Here is a 22,241-nt window from a genome sequence, read left to right as displayed (position 1 = left end):
CAGATGTAATTACCATTAAATGTAGAACAGGATCCTACATTCTGAGGTAGGCAAGTATTGATTAATAACAGAACATTAATTGCTAAAGTCTAGCTTCATAAATTTAATTCAGGAGAAGCCGTTTCTCTGACTAGTACTCTGTTATTATGGGAATCCTAAAAGTACATTATTTGTGGTACATTGTGACTAAATTTTGTATTACTAGATGATTAACTCTTTCAACATCAGGCAAATACAACTGCCTTCTGAAAGTAAAAATCATATTTCTTACCAAAAAAAGCAAAAAGTCAGTAGAATGAAAGACCCAGAAGACCACAACCTGAACATATGCTTAACAGGGAAAGATGCTTGCTGACTCTTCACAGATTTTGCTAGAACTGAAAGATGGATGATACATTTAGCTACCATTGTGGTCTCATTCACAGCTTATTTAGCTGATTTAAAAAAAAAAAAAAGAACTTGCTCCATTTTCCTTGAAAATTGCCTAAACGTATCGGCAGCTCTGATAAATACTATTTAAAAAAATCATGTAACTGTTTTAGATCTTTCAATTTTAATATCATGAAAACACTTATGTAAAACTACATGCAAACTTTATTTTCAGACAAGAAAATTTGAGCAAAATAGTCCTGTGTTAAAAGATAAATAAAATATAAGGCAAAACTATACTAGGTCAGTAATAAATGCCATAATTTTCACTGAAAAAATTTAAAGACTTCATGATTCTGGCTTGTATTTAATGAGTAAATTAGAGTCTGAAACAACTTTCCTTTTTTTCATGGTTATATATCATTTATGAGAACTGTGCTAAATCTTGAATTGCTTGAGATTACATAACTTTTTCCTAGGATGCTTCTTTTTAAAGATAGGCAGTGATGAGTTGGGAAAATGTGCTGAAGCCTTTTAAGTTTTGCTCATAAAGATAAGTCAGTATATCAAAAATGAACTGACACTGCAAAAATAATTTTAATATGTGTATTATTTGAACATTTAAATTTCTAAAACACCATGGAAATCCCTCCTGTACATTAAGACAGTGTGGAAATAACATGATGTTCTTAATTTTATGCATTTATTTTCTAAAACAACTGAGCTAGAAAGATATAAAAGGAAAAGGCTGACTAACAGAAAGAAAGAAAGAAAGGAAAAAAAAAAAACCCGGTTTTCAGTTTCATTCCAAAGAGATGCTATCAGCATATGAAAACAAAAGTTCCCATAAAGTCAAGTGTATACTGGTTGGATGAGCATAACAGTCCATTTTATCTTTTTTGTTTTAATATGGTGCTTATCAACTTACAAAGTACTTTCACAGTTCCTATCTCATGGCATCTTCACAAATAACTCTCTGAGGCAGGACAAGTAATAGCAGTAGTAGTAGGACCACAGCCCCAAATCAATGTGAAAGGTGACTGCAGCCATGAAATTAAAAGACGCTTGCTTCTCAGAAGAAAAGCAATGACAAACCTAGACAGCGTATTAAAAAGCAGAGACATTACTTTGCCTACAAAGGTCCATATAGTCAAAGCTATGATTTTTCTAGTAGTCATGTACAGATCTGAGAGCTGGATAATAAAAAAGGCTGAGCACTGAAGAATTGATGCCTTCAAACTGTGGTGCAGGATAAGACTCTTGAGAGTCCCCTGGACAGCAAGGAGATCAAATCAGTCAATCCTAAAGGAAATCAGTCTGGAATATTTACTGGAAGGACTGATGCTGAAGCGGAAGTTCCAATACTTTGGCCACCTGAGGCGAAGAGCCAACTCACTGGAAAAGACCCTGAAACTGGGAAAGATTGAAGGTAGGAGAAGGGGATGACAGAGGATGAGATGGTTGGACGGCATCACGGACTCAATGGATATGAGTCTGAGCAAGCTCTGGGAGAAGATGAAGGACAGGGAAGCCTGGCAGTCCATGCAGTTGCAAAGAGTCAGACTCAACTGAGCGACTGAACAACAACAGTAGGACCATTCACTAGACAGGGAAATTGGAGCATCAGGAAGGCTTGTGCAAGATCACCAAAGAAAGAGAACTGAGCCTAAAACCAATGCTTTCAAACACTTGGCTCTTCCTACATATGCTTCTAGAATGGACTCCTTAGTCTAAAAACCTACTGTTGAAAAAATAAATGGACAAACCTAATCTAATGATGAACTTGTATCAAAGACAAAAAGTAAACTGAAGAAAAAAGATAAGGGTGGAGGTTGAAATTGCATTTGTAGTGAAAATTTCAAAAGTAAATTAGAAATTGAATGAAAACTGTTGTGAAACTCCTTAAGAGTTTGAGGAAATAACTGTATACCTATTTCCTGAATAACAGTCCCAATTACAAAGTAATGAGGTGTAACTCTTCTTTTTTCTGTGAAGATTAAAAATGTATAAAAAAAAGACCTGTCTCAGGACCTATGTTTGAACTAGACAACAAATTTGGACACTGGATGATTTGAGAAATCCACTTGTCTTTTCCTGTGATCAGGAAGTGTTGACTTTTGCTATATTGATTGTAACAGTAAATGGTACTGTGTTGTTTAACAATTCACCATTAGTAATAGTGTTCTGTAAATCTGAATATGTGTTACAGAAATTCATTATTTCTTCTCTGTAAAATTCTTTAAAACAAGATAAATCTCAATTTTACATATATTCTCTAACTCACCTATAAAGAAATAAGATTTATACTATGATCAAAACTTCAGGTTTACAGCTCAATTCAATTGTCTAACAACTTAGCACTTATCACAAACATTAACCAATTCACACTGTGTTAATGTAGGAAGCTTAACCCCTTGCATTTCACTAATTTAAAACATTCTGTCCAAATAGTTTCACAACGTTATCTAAATACATATTTATATATTTATGTACTTATGACATTGTGTGTAAATCATCTTAGCAAAAATGGTGAATGGTATCTTAAACTAAAGAGACTATGCTATGCTATGCTAAGTCACTTCAGTCGTGGCCGACTCTGTGCGACCCCATAGACGGCAGCCCACCAGGCTTCCCCGTCCCTGGGATTCTCCAGGCAAGAACACTGGAGTGGGTTGCCATTTCCTTCTCCAATGCATGAAAGTGAAAAGTGAAAGTGAAGTCGCTCAGTTGTGTCCGACTCTTAGCGACCCCATGGACTGCAGCCTACCAGGCTCCTCCGTCCATGGGATTTTCCAGGCAAGAGTACTGGAGTGGGGTGCCATTGCCTTCTCCGAAAGAGACTATAAAAACCATTTATTGTTGTGTAAGAATTAACATATAAAGAAAATGGAACTGCAATTTTGAGAGTGTCAACACTGTCAATACCACACAGAACAACGAAATCCTAATTTCAGGTCAGAAATTAAGGAAATATATGAACAACAGAATAAATCCGAATGATTCTAATAATGCCATACTATTTCTTAAAAATGTATTCAAAGTCTATTTCCTTATTATTTTCCAAAATTAAAGAACAGTGTGATTTTAATGTAGAAAAAGGCATTTTTGCTGAGGCTTGACTTTTTTCCCTTCCTTTTTTAAAGTCTATTTTTAATTGGAGAATAATTGTTTTACTATGTTGTGTTGGTTTCTGCTGTACAACAAAGTCAATCAGCTCTAAGTGACTTTTTTGTCTTTTTTTTTAATGTTAAGAAACTCTCAGAAAATCATAACTTATTTAAACTGTGCTTTAGTTAAAAAGAAAACAAAGAATAAGAAATTAACTCAATATTCAAGTAAAAACATTACAGATTCACATACCCTAAATGTTATTTACCTTTTAATGTTAGAGATATTGCCAAATCGCTTTTAGGTGAATTTTATTTATTTAAATTGATCTATGAAGAGAATGATGACTACCATTTATGATTATAATACAAGAGCACAACCATTAGGTATACTTTTGATGATATTTAAATTCCATAATAAAAATGTTCATGATAAAATAAAATGTTATAATAATATGATCTTTTTTAAGCTGCTTGGCCTTCATAATACTTTCAAGAGAGTTTTGTTAATACAAATGATGACAGTTTTCACAGAGCTCATAATTTCTAGTTCAGCCTAAATGTAAAGGTTACTCTAAATATTCTCTCCTTATCAAGCAGTGGACTTACCATGGAAATCATAAATATATAGGAGAATTGGCTCATTCTGCCCAAATGCACAAAATGCAACCATATTTTCAAGTGGATGATAAGCAATGTCTCGAACTGGTGACTTGAATGGCAGGTCAGAATACATTGCTACTTGCTCTCCTAAATAAGAAAAGACATTCAATAATTTGTACTATCTCAGATATTTCTCATTAGAAGATTATCCTGCAACTTATCAAAAAAAGCTTTATGGTAAGTAATAATAAACCTCATGCTATTTACAGGGAAACCTTAAATACTTATAATTGACCTGTTGTTGTTTAGCTGGTAAGTCATGTCCGACTCTTTTGCGACCCACTATATTAAACAATTATTTTTCATTCTCTTGGCCTTCCTTTTTCTTCTTTTTGGTCCAATGTCTTGATGGAGTTTCAAGGCACAAACTAAAGACAAACAGCTTGGAAGTAGAGATCTGTAGAGATCTGAGATCTGACAGAGCTGAGCAAATGCCAGCTAAGAAACAACTCCAGGGAGAACTACAGGAGGAATATCAGGACTAAAACTAAAGAAATTATCTGGCTGGGGGAAGTTTAGTGAGGAATTAATTTTTCTTTTTTTTTCCCAGAGGCTGTTTGATGTACCATCTCCTTTAAATACACACACACACACACACACACACACTATTAATGCGGAGAAGCAATGGTACCCCACTCCAGTACTCCTGCCTGGAATATCCCATGGACAGAGGAGCCTGGTGGGCTGCAGTCCAAGGGGTCGCTAAGAGTCAGACAAGACTGAGCGACTTCACTTTCACTTTTTACTTTCATGCATTGGAGGAGGAAATGGCAACCCACTCCAGTGTTCTTGCCTGGAGAATCCCAGGGACGGTGGAGCCTGGTGGGCTGCCATCTATGGGGTTGCACAGAGTCGGACATGACTGAAGCGATTTAGCAGCAGCAGCAGCAGCATACTATTAATGACTACAGCAGAAGTTCTGAAAATCAGAACTCAAAAAGCAAAGAAGAAAAACAAAATCCCAAGTGAACTGATTAGTTAAAAATGCCTAAAGGGAGAGATGAAAATAAAAAAGATGCTCATTAAAGAAATTTTAAAGTAAATTTTATAAAATTCTTTCTATTGCTAAACAAATGTTTATGAAGTTTTGGCTTTTCTTCCAAAAAAGCAAAGTGAAGCACAAATGAACTATCCAATGTAACAGTTTATTTTATTGAAAAAGTTGAATTATAGTAATTCAGGTAAATGGCTATTAAGTTTCAAATATCCAAAACTCTGACAGGAATATGTTTGTTTCTAATAAAAATGAACTGTAGATGGTTAACCATTTGTATACCTAGTTGAACTCTAAATTCAGTTCATAACTGAATTTTGTATTACAGTCCCCATTAAATACTTCTGTGAGATCAACAATATCTCATTACCAGCAAGGAAAGAATAAACCTTAAATTATAATGCAGAATTCTAAATCCATGAAGATATCAAAACCATAAAGAACAGAATTAATATAAATTCGGACTGTAGTTGAATTTCATTATCAGCTTTCCAATTTTGAAAAACATAACTGAGAACTTAAAATCAGAATTTCCTTGAAAATTATTCTATAAAATGGTAGTTTTTATACTTCATCAAAAACAAAACAAATCTTTTTAAAGTTCAATGAAATGCTATTTACCTCTTTCTGGGTTCCAAACATATACTATACCATCCTCACTTCCAGCAAAGAGAAAAGTCCCACATGGTGTCAAAGTGCTATGAATCTTCTCTCGATAATTTGCTGCACCTACAAATTTCCTTGCTGCTAATCTAGAAACCAAAAAGATTTTATAAATGTAACTTGTCTTACCCATTTCAATGACTAGTGGTAGAAAAACTTTTCAATACTTCATTTGCATTTGACAAGCAACTTGTGAGAATCTGTTACACAGGATACATTCCATGATGGATAAAGAATAAAGTAGAGGGAGTTCCTGAGCTCAGGGAGCTTATAATTTAGCAGGAGAGAGAAGAAATGCACTAAAGAAGAATAGAAAGTGAATGTAGAAAGTGCCACAAAAGAAGAACAGAAAAAGTCCTTTGCAGATTTGGATAAGAGAGAGAGATGATTCTAGCTATGGAGCAAAGAAGATGCATTTGAATTGGTAACTCAAAAATGAACAGAATTTTTATATTCTTATATTTTTTCCATGTGAAAAAAATTTTAAATCAATGAATACTTGATTACTGCAGAAATACTAGAAAAACCATTATTGAATCATCTATTAAATATGGCATGTACCCTTCTGGGCTTTTAAACGTGTGAATAATAATAACAGCTAACATTTTCAGTGCTTATTATGTGCCAGGTGGCTCAGACAGTAAAGAATCTGCCTGCAATGTGGGAGACCTGGGTTCAATCCCTGCGTTGGGAAGAACCCCTGGAGAAGGGCATGGCAACCCACTCCAGTATTCTTGCTTGGAGAATCCCATGGACAGAGGAGCCTGACAAGTTACAGTTCATGGGGTCACAAAGAGTCAGACATGACTGAGCGACTAAGCACAGCACAGCACAGGTACTATTATCATCATCGGTTTACAGACAGGATATTACATATCCTGCTCTGTTATTTGCTTTTTTCAGTCAACAATGAACCATGAGTAATGGCCTTTCATGTCAGAAAATAAAAATTATGCATTATCATTTTAATAGGCATATATCATTGTCTAAATGTATCTTAAGAAATTTTCTATTGTTGGGTAACTCTTAGGATATTTCCAGTATCCGAAGAATTGATGCTTTTGAACTGTGGTGTTGGAGAAGACTCTTGAGAGTCCCTTGGACTGCAAGGAGATCCAACCAGTCCATTCTGAAGGAGATCAGTCCTGGGATTTCTTTGGAAGGAATGATGCTGAAGCTGAAACTCCAGTACTTTGGCCACCTCATGCGAAGAGTTGACTCATTGGAAAAGACTCTGATGCTGGGAGGGATTGGGGGCAGGAGGAGAAGGGGATGACAGAGGATGAGATGGCTGGATGGCATCATTGACTCGATGGACGTGAGTCTGAGTGAACTCCGGGAGTTGGTGATGGACAGGAAGGCCTGGGGTGCTGCGATTCATGGGGTCGCAAAGAGTCGGACACGACTGAGCAACTGAACTGAACTGAACTGAAGAATTATCCAACATGTTTCCCCTAGCATGAATATGACGTCTATGAACAACCTTGTGTGTGTATGCGTGTGTATACACACACACATTGCACTGTTTCACAATTATTTTCTTAACATAAATTCCTAAACCCAAGGTTACTGGGTCAAAACTTCTGCTATTTCTGTTAATTTAAGTATTGGCTTGGTCAGAAAGTTCATCAGGGTTTCTCTGTAAGGTGTTATGGAAAAACCCAAATGAATTTTTTGGCCAACCCAATACTTTACATCTGTAAACTAGTTATTACCCACAAAACACTTGTGAGGATGGTGTAGTACTCTTCCATTTGTGTGAGGAGGAAAAGAGACTTATCAGTTAAAGGGATGGAACAGGCAGTATTTGACTATAAGCAGTTTTCCTCCAGAGCCCAAGTGTGATCATGGGCTGAATACTATACTACTTAAGAAGAGAACAACTAAACTCTGCAGGCCTGGACTTCTAAAATCTGGCTCAAATCTCTACATAGTCTCTCAGCATTCCTCAGCAAGAAACCAAAGCTCATATGGATTAACTCACTCTGCTTTGAACACAACTTCTATTATCCCACATCCTGACTTTATTCCAGGCTTTCTATCCTAGAGAGGACACTGCCATCTTATCTAAATTCTATCCACCCTTCAAGATTGAGCTCAAAGACCAGACTCTCCATAGAGCCTTGAACATAAAGCTTTATTATAGCTATTCAGCTTCACTGTTACCATGAAAAACATAATTCTTTTACTATATATTTATATTCATTAAAAGATACTTATGGAGTACTTGCTACCTTCCAGGTATGATGTTGGGTATGATGTACAGAAAAAAAAAAAGAATAGCAGATTCTGTAACAGTCCTTGAAGATGTCACACTGTAGGCTAATTAAGTGTTTTGCAAGTTATTTTGGAGAGTACAACTACATTCTAAACTCCTGATGAGCCAATTCTACTTATCATTCTCCCACAGTATCCATGCCAGTGTTATGCTAGTAAAAAGCCCTCTTATTCAGGCATGACATAAGATCATATTACTATGCTAAACCAATATCACAGAGATAAAAGACAGTCCATGGCAGAAGTTTCTCCTTTTTTAATGTGAAAATAAAAAGCAGTTGACTACATCTCAGCTTCAAAACTATTTACATTTGCAGTTAGATAATTGTTGTAGGGGCCTGTCTCATATGCTGCAGGATGCTCATTACCTCTGGTCTCTATCCACTTCCTAGGTGGCTCAGTGGTAAAGAATCCACCTGCCAATGCAGGAGCAGCAGGGGACACAGATCCTTGGGTAGGGAAGATCCTCTGGAGGAGGACATGACAACCCACTCCGTCAGTCCTGCTGGGATAATTCCAGGGACAGGGACAGAGAAGCCTGGCAGGCCACAGTCCCTCGGATCGCAAAGAGTCAGACACCACTGAGTAACTGAGTAACAATCCACTCGATACTAGAATAAACATTTAAGTGTCTCTAGACGCTGCCAGAGGTCCCCTGAGGGACAAAATTCTCTAGTTGAGAACCACAGCTGCATTGTATAAATATGAATTAAATCATTACTTATTCTATGAGTGTTTAACCTGCAAACACTGAAATATACTTACATTCGGAGATCCATAATTCTCAAAGTACTGTCTTTGGTATGAATTAATAAACGTTTTCCATTGGGATGAACCTCCAAGTAACTTATCGGGATTCCCTTAAACTCACTCTCTTTAATTTCCTAAAATGAGTTTAAAAAGATTATGTAATATTACAACTACAAAATTTGTCTAAAGTTAAGCCCTTTTAAGTTTAATTTTAAGAGGTCATTTTTAATTGCACAATGCAAGATGTTTTAAAATTGTTAGCAAAATTATTCCAAGTAACTTCAAGTTAAGGATGAAAATAAAGCTGATAAAATGTAATTTTGGGCTGCTAAGTAACACTATATTTAATTAGTGTTTTTGTAGTATATTCTCAAAGAAGAAGCACTTTCTGAAAACACATCTTTTATTACTACATTGTCTGTTTATCATCATATAAGAAATCTCAATTTCTAAGTTCAAAATTAAGTACAGAATTAGCTCTCAGTTCTATTTCAGTTTCAGATTATTTTTTCATACATTTACCTCCACTTGTCCTGAAAAAGATAAGTTATTAGCATCTTATTATGAAACAATTTAGTTTAGATTGTAATTTTAGGTTTTTCTGGATACTTAAAGCAGCTAAATCTTCTGGTTACAGAAGAAGTCTATAAGTAGACCTGACTACTGATGTCAAGAAAGACACAAACATGGAAGGAGAATCTGCCTGAACAAGCCATATATAAATAAGGACAGTTTCCAAAATCCTTCTTGTTCGGATTATCAGGAGAAAGAAAACAACTGCAAATACAAAACTGTTTAAAGTCTGAAGAGTCAAGAGAAGGTCTGCTTTACCCTGTAGTCAGAATTCTGAATAGCATTCCTCTCCCTCGAGGTCCCTTTATTATTTTGCTCACTTCTAGAGGGTCTCCTCTTCAGAGGTGGGTTGGCACCAATACAAGTGGGGTACAAACTGCTATAATCCTAATAGCAGCAGTAGAATCCCTGGTTCTGCTGTTTGGTGCTGAAACCCACTGTCAACTACTTTTTTACAAGTTCCAGAATGAAGTCAAACACTGACACCACAGATGGGGATTTTACTGAGCCCAACTACAATGATGTGGAGGTGAAGATGCACTGATGAAGGTTTGAGCAATTGGAGCAACACTTACACAGATGCAAATGTGCAAAATCAAAAACAAGGCTGCATAACAGGTGTCAGGAATAAATTCGAGAAAAGAGTTGGCAGATTTAGTGTTTGTAGCATCTGTTAATGATTTCCTTCATATTTTTATCATATTCATGCTCAAGATCTGGTGTTAAAGACCACGCTCGACACCAAAGAGTATGTGACAAGCAACATGGATGTTTCATCTTAAGGGACAAATGAGCATAAGCCAGCATCCCCCACTCCACTGGTGGAAGAGAACCAAGTAAGAAATCGCAGTCTCCATCTGTCCCAGGCATAAGCTGTTCAAAGGACATCCCATCCCTCATTTCCTCACTTTTTATATTTGACTGTCTCAAGTAACCACCAGGTGGCAGATTTCCAAGGTATACTTGCCTTTATTGGTTACTACACAGAGGGAAAGAAAACACATGATTTTTAATATAAATAGTAGACTCTGTATTGCAGAATCAAATGACTAGAAATGTTGCCTTTGGAACCTTGCCAATCACTTATCAGCATATAAGTAATTAGAAAGTTCTTTGCAAAGTGTATGAAATTGCTACAACATGAGTCTCAAGTCATCATTCATTAATCTGACAGACTAGATAAGAATGACTAAAAATAGAATAGACTGGTTTTTAAATTGATATGACAGACTCAACAGATTTAACTAAAGTTGATGGAAATTCTTTTTCATGCGTCTTTTTTCAAACAGGGACAAATGCTACAATCTATTATGAAGAACAAGAAAACCAAAGAACACAGGTATAGCGTATTTATATATATGACATATATATATATATATATATAAAAAACTCAAGTTTAATGACTTGTTTCATATTTTTAACTAAAACATACTAAATATACACCAACAAAGTTGCTTGGTATACAAGCCATCTTAAAAACACTCTACTTAAAAAATGAGACTATTCATTTGTTTTGGCCAATTTAGTATATTTTAAATGAAACAATTACTGTGATTAAATGACAGACCTCTTCATATTTATTAATACATAATCTTGATCACATAATTTTGAGAGATAACACTGTTAACAAAACCTTGAGCATGGTACTTCTAGTGATGCTACTGGACAAAGAAAAAAAAGAATATTAATAGCAGAAAATATAAGTTGTTATGTATAGATGATAACATAACATATACCTCATTTTGCATAAATTTTACCAATGGATCCCTGAATACCAGAGTGCAACTTAAGGCTCAAAAATGTGAAAGGAAAGCCCAACCAAAATGAAGAAAATTTTCATTAAGTCACTATGTTATCAATTAACTATCAGGAAGACATGATAACTGACTTTTGAGGGACTGAGAAAAACTTAATTCCTTTGAAAGGAGTGAACAGAATGTCCTGCATCTTCTAAGTCATGTGATTTTTCCCAATTTTTTCAAATAAATCCCCAAGTATGAGGTGAAACTCTACCTTGTTTATGCTCCAGTGACGCACTGAGTGTTGTACATCGTTGACTTTGACATACGTGTTCCAAACAATAATCACCCCTGTGCAGTCTCCTGAATACATGTGATGACCTATTAAAAAAAAATTATTTAGGTAAAAATGTTACACAGAAGTTGTTTCAACTATTATGAAATTGGGCAAACATATCCCAATAAGACAAAAAACTGAAGTGCTATTAAAAGCTACTGTAGTTTAAAAAAAGCCCAAATGGCAAACAATCAGATCCCAATTTTCTTCACCCTTTTGAGTTACTTGTGATTTATTTTTTTGTCACCTACCTGAATTTGAAAACAAAATGAAATGAGCATCTCAATTCATGTGTACATGGCTCAAATTCCAAAGCAAAACAAATTATTTTAATTTTCCAATATGATCTGTACTGCCCACTTTTATTAACCTATATAACCCATTTCACATTCCTGGAGAAACACCTATGCTCTAGTATATACTGTTAGAATAATACCTGAGACCTGGTAGGAACTCAATAAATGATTAGGGAATGAATAAAATAATAAGTAACAGGTGTTCCAGTTTAACATCAATTCTGAAAGTCAAACCATCCTACAGTTAATGGGACTTCAAAGGCCATCAGATTTAACTTCATAAACAATTAGGCATATTTTAGAAACCATATGAACAGATGGCTGTTCAGCAACTGTGAATGCAATATTTTACACAAAAGTATTAACATTTAGCATATTCATGGAGAAGGAAATGGCACCCCACTCCAGAACTCTTGCCTGGAAAATCCCATGGATGGAGGAGCCATGTGGTCGCAGAGTCAGACTTGACTGAGAGATTTCACTTTCACTTTAGCTTACTCAACTGTTGAAATGCTCTGCATGTGAGAATGTTCTTTCTAATTCTAAGCAAAGAAAAATCTGTTTTCTGTAGCTTTGGCTCTATTCCTGCCTACTGGAGCAACACAGAAGGACTTCACTTTTTTCACACCTTAACCAAATACCTGAAGAAATTATTCATCTCCCTTTCACAATCTGAGCTACTTTTTCTATAACAAGAGTTTTCAGATGCTTTTCTATCCTTGGTTGACCTTTCCTGAAGGGGTTCCTGCTTATAAACATCCTTATGGTTGAACTGAGTACATTAGAAATATTATTATTTTGACACGATCCCATACTAATTGTTTACAGCCATACAAACCTAATGTCTGAAATAATAGAAAAGTTGACTATTTAATAGATACAACAAATTTTAGTCTTTCAGCTGATAAAATAATTATATTTTATATCCTTAAAACACCATTTATAATACTTGTATTCTAAGATTAAACCTTAAATAATTGAAAATTTCCCTTTCATAAACATGTGTTTATATACTTAAAAAAATCTTGTTGCCACATTTAAAATACATATTTTCAACATTGTTCTGGGATCTTTCCCCCTATCTTCCTCAATTTTATCATTTACAGAAAAGAGTCTTTTAAGAAAACTACTAAGGGAACAATCACCAATCCAATGAAATATATTCATAAATTTGGAACAGGATTGGTTGTTACAGCAAAGATTAGTTGAATCAAAATGCTTGGAAATATACTGACTTTAAAATTAACTAACAACTACTGCCGTACCAAATTTATGACCAGGTCTATCATATGATCTGCACAAACAATCTAAATATGCACAAACATATTTAATTTTATCTAATACACAAAGTCCCTCTCAAGCTGAAATAATTATTATCCTAGTGAAACAAAAATTTTTAAAAATTCTTCACGTAACTAGCCTTCAATTTGAATATAATTTCAGACATACCTTCAGTATCAAAACAGAGAGAGTTGATGAAACTCCTGTGAGTGTCAAACTGTCGGATCAATACGGCAGGATCCTGTCTCATATCAACTTCCCATATACGTATCACAGAATCATAGCATCCTGTCACCACCAGCTCTCTTACAGCTGGGTGGAATTTAGCCGTGTAAACAAAAGAAGGATGAGGTAAAACTCTGAAAGTATTTGTATTGTTTATTTCATTTTTCCATATCCTGGAAAAGGATGAAAATGTTACCTATTGCTTCTGAAAGGCAGACGTTTCTCTAAGAACCGATATAGGCAATGGACTTTATGAGTAAGCAAATGATAACAACCAATGGTAAATTTTATAACAATAAAAATAATCTGATCTGATCACATTATTTGATGACCAGACTTCTTTACATTTTGACAAAGCTATTTCTTACAGTTATTTTCAAGCATTATATTAATTCATCTACTAATTGCAATCTATACTGCAAAATGAAAAACTGTACTTGCATATGTCTCTATTTTTTTCAAACCAACCTATTCTTGACATTGATTAAACACAATGCATAGTTGGTAAAATATTGCATCTAATAAAATATAAGTAAAAAATAAAATAGAGGAAGAAATTTCAATGATTTCCCATTTAGGTTGTGTATATTGCTTTTCCAAAGTGCTTACAGTTGAGGACTTAATAGGGTACTCCATTAACTTTTTATTTGTAATTTCAAAGCATAATTAACATAAAGATCTCAAAGACTTAGAAGCTACTTTCAAATTACTATATAAGTACTTGAACAAAATAACATTAAAATAGTTACAATATTTTATAGGAAACAGGTTATCTAACATTGAGTACTCACTTTTTTATACTCATTATCTCTTCCTTTATATAACAGGTGATTTAAAAGAAAATTATATTGTTATTGTGATAGTCTTGACAAAAGTAAACCCTAAGAGTTAAACTATCAGGTTAGTACTGGAGTGGGTTGCCATTGCCTTCTCTGAAGTCAATGTGCAAAAACAGGCAAAATCTAGGAACAAACAGGTGCTTTATGAGTGTGAAGCACTCAATTTTTAAAAACTTAGGTTATCAGAATTAGAAGAATTTATTTTTTAACATGGGGATTTATAGTTTATCCTTTTTATTACTAAGAAATGAATCAAATTAAGATTTTTTAAAAATTAACTATAGAAGAAAAATTACAGTTGCTACTCAAGAATAACATTCTATAAGCTTTCTCAGCAGCTGCTTAAAAATACAGGATATGATCTTCAACTACTAAGAATCCAAACTAGTAACGAAGGAAGTGAAAGGCTGTTTTCAAGTAAAAGTAAAACACACGTGTCACTGCATAAACATTTTTACCATCATGAAACTTTCAATGAACTCATGTAACATGAAATACAGTACTTAGTGGAAAAAAAAAAATCACTAATTTTGAGGGAATATTAAGAAGAATGCTGAAAGTAAAACTTCTGTGTCCTGCTAATAAATCTTAGCAGCACATCTGAAATGCTATAGAACAAGAAGAAATGACAAGTGTATTGTAAAAAGAGCTCAATATAATTTGAATAGACACAATGTTTTATCATAAGAATGAAGCTTTTTATATAAATGCTGAACTGGTATCAGTGATGGCTTTAGTCATGCAAGCAATGGGAGAATCTAAGATCAAAAGAAATGTATTACTGGGTTTGTGGGAAAAAAAAAATCAGACTGATCATAGCAGAGAACATTTATACTCAAATCTGTAAAGACTAGATGAACATACAAAAAATTATTTGATGTGCAGAAGCTTTTAAGGTTAATTAGGTCCCATTTGTTTATTTTTGCTTTTATTTCCAATATTCCGGGAGGTGGGTCATACAGGATCCTGCTGTGATGTATGTCAGAGAGTGTTTTGCCTATGTTCTCCTCTAGGAGTTTTATAGTTTCTGGTCTTACATTTAGATCTTTAATCCATTTTGAGTTTATTTTTGTGTATGGTGTTAGAAAGTGTTCTAGTTTCATGCTTTTACAAGTGGTTGACCAGAGTTCCCAGCACCACTTGTTAAAGAGATTGTCTTTAATCCATTGTATATTCTTGCCTCCTTTGTCAAAGATAAGGTGTCCATATGTGCGTGGATTTATCTCTGGGCTTTCTATTTTGTTCCATTGATCTATATTTCTGTCTTTGTGCCAGTACCATACTGTCTTGATAACTGTGGCTTTGTAGTAGAGCCTGAAGTCAGGTAGGTTGATTCCTTCAGTTCCATTCTTCTTTCTCAAGATCGCTTTGGCTATTCGAGGTTTTTTGTATTTCCATACAAATTGTGAAATTATTTGTTCTAGCTCTGTGAAGAATACTGTTGGTAGCTTGATAGGGAATGCATTGAATCTATAAATTGCTTTGGGTAGTATACTCATTTTCACTATATTGATTCTTCCAATCCATGAACATGGTATATTTCTCCATCTATTAGTGTCCTCTTTGATTTCTTTCACCAGTGTTTTATAGTTTTCTATATATAGGTCTTTAGTAAAGGAAACTATTAGCAAGGTGAAAAGGCAGCCTTCAGAATGGGAGAAGATAATAGCAAATGAAGCAACTGACAAACAACTAATCTCAAAAATATACAAGCAACTCCTACAGCTCAACTCCAGAAAAATAAATGACCCAATCAAAAAATGGGCCAAAGAACTAAATAGACATTTCTCCAAAGAAGACACACAGATGGCTAACAAACACATGAAAAGATGCTCAACATCACTCATTATCAGAGAAATGCAAATCAAAACCACAATGAGGTACCATTTCACGCCAGTCAGAATGGTGATCCAAAAGTCTACAAGTAATAAATGCTGGAGAGGGTGTGGAGAAAAGGGAACCCTCTTACACTGTTGGTGGGAATGCAAACTAGTACAGCCCCTATGGAGAACAGTGTGGAGATTCCTTAAAAAACTGGAAACAGAACTGCCTTATGATCCAGCAATCCCACTGCTGGGCATACACACTGAGGAAACCAGAAGGGAAAGAGACACGTGTACCCCAATGTTCATCGCAGCACTGTTTATAATAGCCAGGACATGGAAGCAACCTAGATGTCCATCAGCAGATGAATGGATAAGCAAGCTGTGGTACATATACACAATGCAGTATTACTCAGCCATTAAAAAGAATACATTTGAATCAGTTCTAATGAGGTGGATGAAACTGGAGCCTATTATACAGAGTGAAGTAAGCCAGAAAGAAAAACACCAATACAGTATACTAACGCATATATATGGAATTTAGAAAGATGGTAACAATAACCCTGTGTACGAGACAGCAAAAGAGACACTGATGTATAGAACAGTCTTATGGACTCTGTGGGAGAGGGAGAGGGTGGGAAGATTTGGGAGAATGGCATTGAAACATGTAAAATATCATGTATGAAACGAGTTGCCAGTCCAGGTTCGATGCACGATACTGGATGCTTGGGACTAGTGCACTGGGACGACCCAGAGGGATGGTATGGGGAGGGAGGAGGGAGGAGGGTTCAGGATGGGGAACACATGTACACCTGTGGTGGATTCATTTTGATATTTGGCAAAACTAATACAATTATGTAAAGTTTAAAAATAAAATAAAATTAAAAAAATTATTTGAATTTGGAAAGAAAAGAATATACCAAAGTTAAAACAGTAGGTGTGAAGAGAGGATGGAGTGAGAACACATTGGTATATTTGGGAGCCATTACACATGGACAGTACTCTTGCCTGGAGAATCCCATGGAGGGAGGAGCCTGGTAGGCTACAGTCCATGGGGTTGCAGAGTTGGACACAACTGAGCGTCTTCACCCACCCCACCCACCCACATATGGACAAGTTTTTCTGATTATATTGGGAGCTGCTGCTCTTTTTTTTTTCCCTCAAATTTTACTGAAGATAACTAAAGACAGAGATTTAGATTAAACCCATTTAGCAGAGAGCTAACCAGTGGAAAACAGTTACTCAAAAGATGCTAACAATAACAGGTGATGGTGACCTCAATGGAAGACAGAAGACCTGGCCAAAAACCCAACTTCTTGCCACTTGGGAGCATTAGCAACTCTGGTTCTTTCCCTTTTGACTTTAGTTCATTCACTGCAAGCATTCCTTATCTCTTTCAAAATCTCACTATCTTTTTATTTCTAGCCACAATGATTCTCTTTTCACTCAATTAATCCTTCACAGTAGTATTTTTAGGATGCAAACAGTCCTAAATTAGGATCAACTCCAAAGCTACACAAAGTAAAAAGTATACTTTATACAACATATGTTATGTGAGGAAATCCAAGTTGACTTCAAAAAATGGTAAAATCTAAAATAAAAAAAGAAAGGTAAAATCTGAGCTGGGTCTTCAATGATGACTATGAGCCCACCTTGGCTTACCACAGCACTTAGATGTTTGCTGGGTGAATGAGTTGGGCAGGAAGGGGAGGAGAAGTGCAAGGAAGCATAGGGAGAGTCAATAAGGTAACAGGGAGATGCCAAAGAAGATGAGATGTTAAGGGCGTTTCAGAAGTTTGTGTGAGTGAGGCAGAGGGTACTATGGGAAGTGCACAGGAGAAAATGGGAGGTCAGTGAGGGCCATGTCTGTCATGCCGTGCTAAGGAACCAGAACATTTTTCAAATGGCAGTGGCAATCAAAGATTTTTAAAAGTCAGGACATTATGAAAGATGGTTTTGGAAAGAATTTTAGCATAGCAGGGGCGGAGGAGCTAGAGGGGGAACACTGGCAAAGCTTAAGCAGCAACAGTTGAAGCAAAAAGATAACAAGGGCTTGAATTAAGGCAACAGCAGTGAAGACAGAAAGAATGTGACAGAATGTGAGCCTTTTAGGAAGGAAAATTGATACACTTTAGAACTACTTAGATGTGAGAAAGAAAGATGAATAGCATTACTCTGAGTTCCCAGCTTGGGAGGCAGGGTAGATAAGGAGATGCATTTAAAAATTTGGAGATGCAGAGAATGGACTTGTGGCCATGGTGGAGAGGGAAAGAGTAGAACAAGTACCATCAACATAGATACACTACGTGTAAGATGGCTAGCTGGTGAGAAGTTGCTTTGTAGCACAGGGAGCCCAGTCTGGTGCTGTGTGATGACCTGGAGGGATGGAATGCAGGAGAGGAGGGAACCTAAGAAAGGAGGGGATGTATGTATAATTGTGGCTGATTTATATGGTAGAAACCAATACAACATAGTAAAATTTTTTAAATATTTAAATTAAAAAAAAAAAGAACAAAACAAACAAAACAAAAACTATATGAAGGTTAAAAACAGAAAACAAAATTTGGTGATTTCAGATTTGGATTTGCGGTACCACTGGACAATCCAGGCAGAAGTGTGTTAATAGCTGAATTTGAAAAAGAGAAGGAGCTCGAAGTTATTAGCATATAAGTGAGATTCAAAGCTGAAAAAGATGAGAGAGAGCAGGATAAGCACACCAAACCACAGAACACACTGAATAAAGGATCGTGGGGACCCATATCTCTTTGTTAAGAGACATGAATAGAGATACACACGGGTAAATTTATGAATGTGTGTGCGAAGTCGCTTCAGTCATGTCCAACTCTTTACGACACTATGGACTGTAGCCTGCCAGGCTCCTTTGTCCATGGGATTTCCCAGGCAAGAATACTGTAGTGGGTTGCCATTCCCTTCCTCAGGGGATCTTCCCCACCAAGGGATTGAACCCACACCCCTTATGTCTCTTGCATTGGCAGGTGGGCTTTTTACCACTTGGGAAGCCCAAATTTATGGATATTAGGTGGTAGACCAGAGAGAAATACAGGAATTTCATGTCAGGTTACATTACACTGTAAATTGAAGGTAGTCAGTTAATGAAAGTGGAAAGACTGTATAGAGAACTTAAGATTGTGCAAAGAACTTGAAGCATGGTAAGATTTGGTTGGATCTGTTGCTAGAGGAATAAGAAAAAAATAGCTAAATAAACGTAAGCAAAAGGACTGTTCAGCAGAGATGAGAATTTATGGATTTTACAATTCTCAAATCCATAGTCAAGGTCTTACCAAGGTTGTGCCTTTTTCTCTAGCATAGCTTGGCATCAGGCAGAATGGTTACACTTGAAAGAACAAGAAACCAGATGGGTTATTGAAGATATTGCTAAGAGGGATTAATCGTAGGCTTCTAGTTCTCCGGTGGCTCTAACAGTAAAGAATCTACCTACACTGCAGGAGACCAGGTTTGATTCCTAAGTCGGGAAGATCCCCTGGAGAAGGGCATGGTGACCCACTCTAGTATTCCTATCTGGAGAATCCCATGCACAGAGGAGCCTGGTGGGCTACAGTCCATAGGGTCGCAAAGAGTCAGACACGACTGGGCGACTAACACTACTGCTTATTAAATTGGAAGGGGTTAAATTATTTTAAGACTGACATTCTGAAAAATGCAAATATTTGAAAATCTATTACACTCTTAAAATGCAAGATGCATATTCATTTACTGACCCTACATTATGCATTGAGCAGCACCATGTCTTGGTCTCTGGATCCAGCTAAACAGTACAGATGGAATCCCTGCCATCAACAGCTTGTATTCCAGGAAAAAAAATCTCAGTTGTTTAATAACTTCAAAGTATTAATCAAAACTGTACAAAATGACCATTTAAAGACTGAGGATTAGGAACACTGTATATCATATAAATGAAATATATTTAACAGCATGTGTTTAGGAACAAGTTTTCATAACTTATTTAATCAGTGAGTCTGTATGATGCATATTTATGACAGTCCCTTGATAAGAAAGACATAATTGAAGCATAAGAGCAGTTATATCACTTTACATTCTATTTACTCTCTTTGAGGGCATGCAGCACACACAGAGGATGAGACAGTTAGATAGCATCACTGACAATGGACTTGAGTTTGAGCATCCAGGAGTATCCAGGAGACACTGAACGACAGGGAAGCCTGGCATGCTGCAATCCATGCGGTTTCAAAGAGTCGGACACAACTTAGTGACTGAACAACAAAAAGCATACACAGCAGTGAGTGCTTCTGAAGTGTACTAACCTGGCAGTGCCATCAGATGATGCAGTGAGAATGTAACGATTGTCTTTTGACCAGCAGAGATCATAAATGATGTTGAGGTGGCCACACAATTCTCTCATGAAACGTCCAGAAGGAATTTCATATACTAATGAAAATATTCCCCAAATTAGTAAGTTTCCAGACAGAGGATTCTTAACTTAATAATATAAAAATTCATAATTTATAATAATTTGAACATAAGGTAAGCACTGTCTATAGAATATTATTACCAAAAACATTTTCAGTATGAAAAAAGGTCAAAATCTACTTAAAAGTAAGATTTCAATTGCTTTAGATACAAGAACTTAAACATCTAAAATTTTATAATATGCTACAATTAACAATTATTCTGATCTCTTTTCAAAGCAATCCTAATAATCTTTAATAATCAACTTATCAAACAGATAACTTTTAAATTATAATTCACTTCAAAGATTCTGTAATTTGGGCTTTTATGAATAAAGTATTACTTTATCTGAAAATCAATCAAATTTCAAGCAAAATTTAACTATTCGAAGCAATGAGAAACTTAAACTCTGCTACTGTGAGAGAAAAATTCTAATTTAATCTGAAAAACAAGGCATTGTGGTATTGTTATGTTATGTATACAGTAAAACCTTCTAACAACACAGAACAATTTCCAAGTCTCTACTTCCACCTAGTGGTAAAACCAACTGCTATTTAAAATACTATGTACAGAAGAACTTCTGCTATAGCAAAATAAAGACCTTGGAAAATCTGCTCCCCCATAAAAGCAACGAGAACACTGGCAAAAATTGTCAAGATTAACTTTTTCAAAATTTTGGGAATTAAAGGCTTATAACAACCTGAGGAGCATCTTACTAAAGAAAAACATATGAATATTGGCAACAACAGTGAGCTCTGTGGTGTTTTAAGTTGTCCTGTTCCCATTCTCCTTTCCCAAGCTCCAGAGTAGCCTTGAAAACCAACAGCCTTGAAACTACAAAGAATAGTAGCCTCACATCTATGAGATGGGGCAGAAAAGGCCTAAAGACCTCCAAAGCCCATCCCCAAGACAAAACTGTTAGACAATCTGGCAGCTTCCTGCAAGGCTCCATTCTCAGGGCCTGGCTTTATCTGACCTGGTTCTGAGCATGCTCTGGATGAAGAGTCCTAACCCTGGGGTGCATAAAATAATCAGTAGTGTGGCCCTCCGAGGCAGTGATACCAGGTAGAAGAAGCTGATCAAAGAACTTAAAAGGAAATATTGGGAATGAGATGGCCATAGGGTACTTTGAAAAGCTCCAGTATATTCCAGGGAATTGAGAAGAACACACACACATCAAAGGCTGTGCACATACATGTGCAAGACAGACCTGAAAGGCCTTGTATCTTACTGTGACTGCCCTGGGGAAGCTCCATGCAAACAGAAAGTGAAGGCTAAGGTGAAGTTGTAAACTCTCTACTTTAGCACTGGAAACCTATCCCAACACACACACACACATACACACACACAGCTCCCTTTGGCACTGGCGCAGAGACCTGTTTACTCAAGGATATTTAAAAATCCCTCTCTAACCATCAGCTGACCACCAAGCTAGCAAGACAAAAACTCCAGGGGTAGCACCTCACAAGGAATAAAAACTAGGAAAATAACTATACAGATAACAACAACAGATCCCAGGTGGGCAGATGGAGGTGGGTAAGTAAGGGAACCTGATTTCCAGAGTTGCCACGTTATAATATTTAAAATATTCAGTTTTCAAGGGAGACACACACATATACACAAAACAGGAAAGTATGGCCACAAACAGGAAAAAAAAGCAGTCAACAGAAACTGTCTATGACACCTAGTTAAATACTTTAAATCCTTTCTTAAAAGTATGTTCAAAGAACTAAAGAAAACCACATCTAAAGAACGAAGGTGTGAGAATTATTTCTTACCAATTAATAGATAGAGGTTATAAAAAAAAAAGATCAAGTAGAAATTCTAGAGTTGAAAAGTACAATAACTGAAATAAT

At 35.9% G+C, this 22,241-nt stretch overlaps 1 protein-coding gene across 23 annotated transcripts in view; it reads right to left on the bottom strand.

Moving 5' to 3' along the window:
• The window catches only part of AHI1 (Abelson helper integration site 1), a 219,105-nt gene that overhangs the window by 141,530 nt on the left and 55,334 nt on the right, over positions 1–22,241 (bottom strand). For all 23 annotated transcript variants that reach the window (XM_025294490.3, XM_044924197.2, XM_006059263.4 and 20 more), the window contains 6 exons: positions 20,241–20,364; positions 13,218–13,447; positions 11,410–11,516; positions 8,839–8,957; positions 5,755–5,885; positions 4,086–4,226 (listed from right to left, as the gene is read on the bottom strand). In XM_025294490.3, coding sequence (XP_025150275.3) covers positions 4,086–4,226; positions 5,755–5,885; positions 8,839–8,957; positions 11,410–11,516; positions 13,218–13,447; positions 20,241–20,364 — 852 coding nt within the window. The remainder of the gene's footprint in view (positions 1–4,085; positions 4,227–5,754; positions 5,886–8,838; positions 8,958–11,409; positions 11,517–13,217; positions 13,448–20,240; positions 20,365–22,241) is intronic.

This window comes from Bubalus bubalis, chromosome 10 (assembly GCF_019923935.1).
Source record: "Bubalus bubalis isolate 160015118507 breed Murrah chromosome 10, NDDB_SH_1, whole genome shotgun sequence".
NCBI classification, from domain to species: domain Eukaryota; kingdom Metazoa; phylum Chordata; class Mammalia; order Artiodactyla; family Bovidae; genus Bubalus; species Bubalus bubalis.
This window is presented reverse-complemented; position numbering and strand designations above follow the sequence as displayed.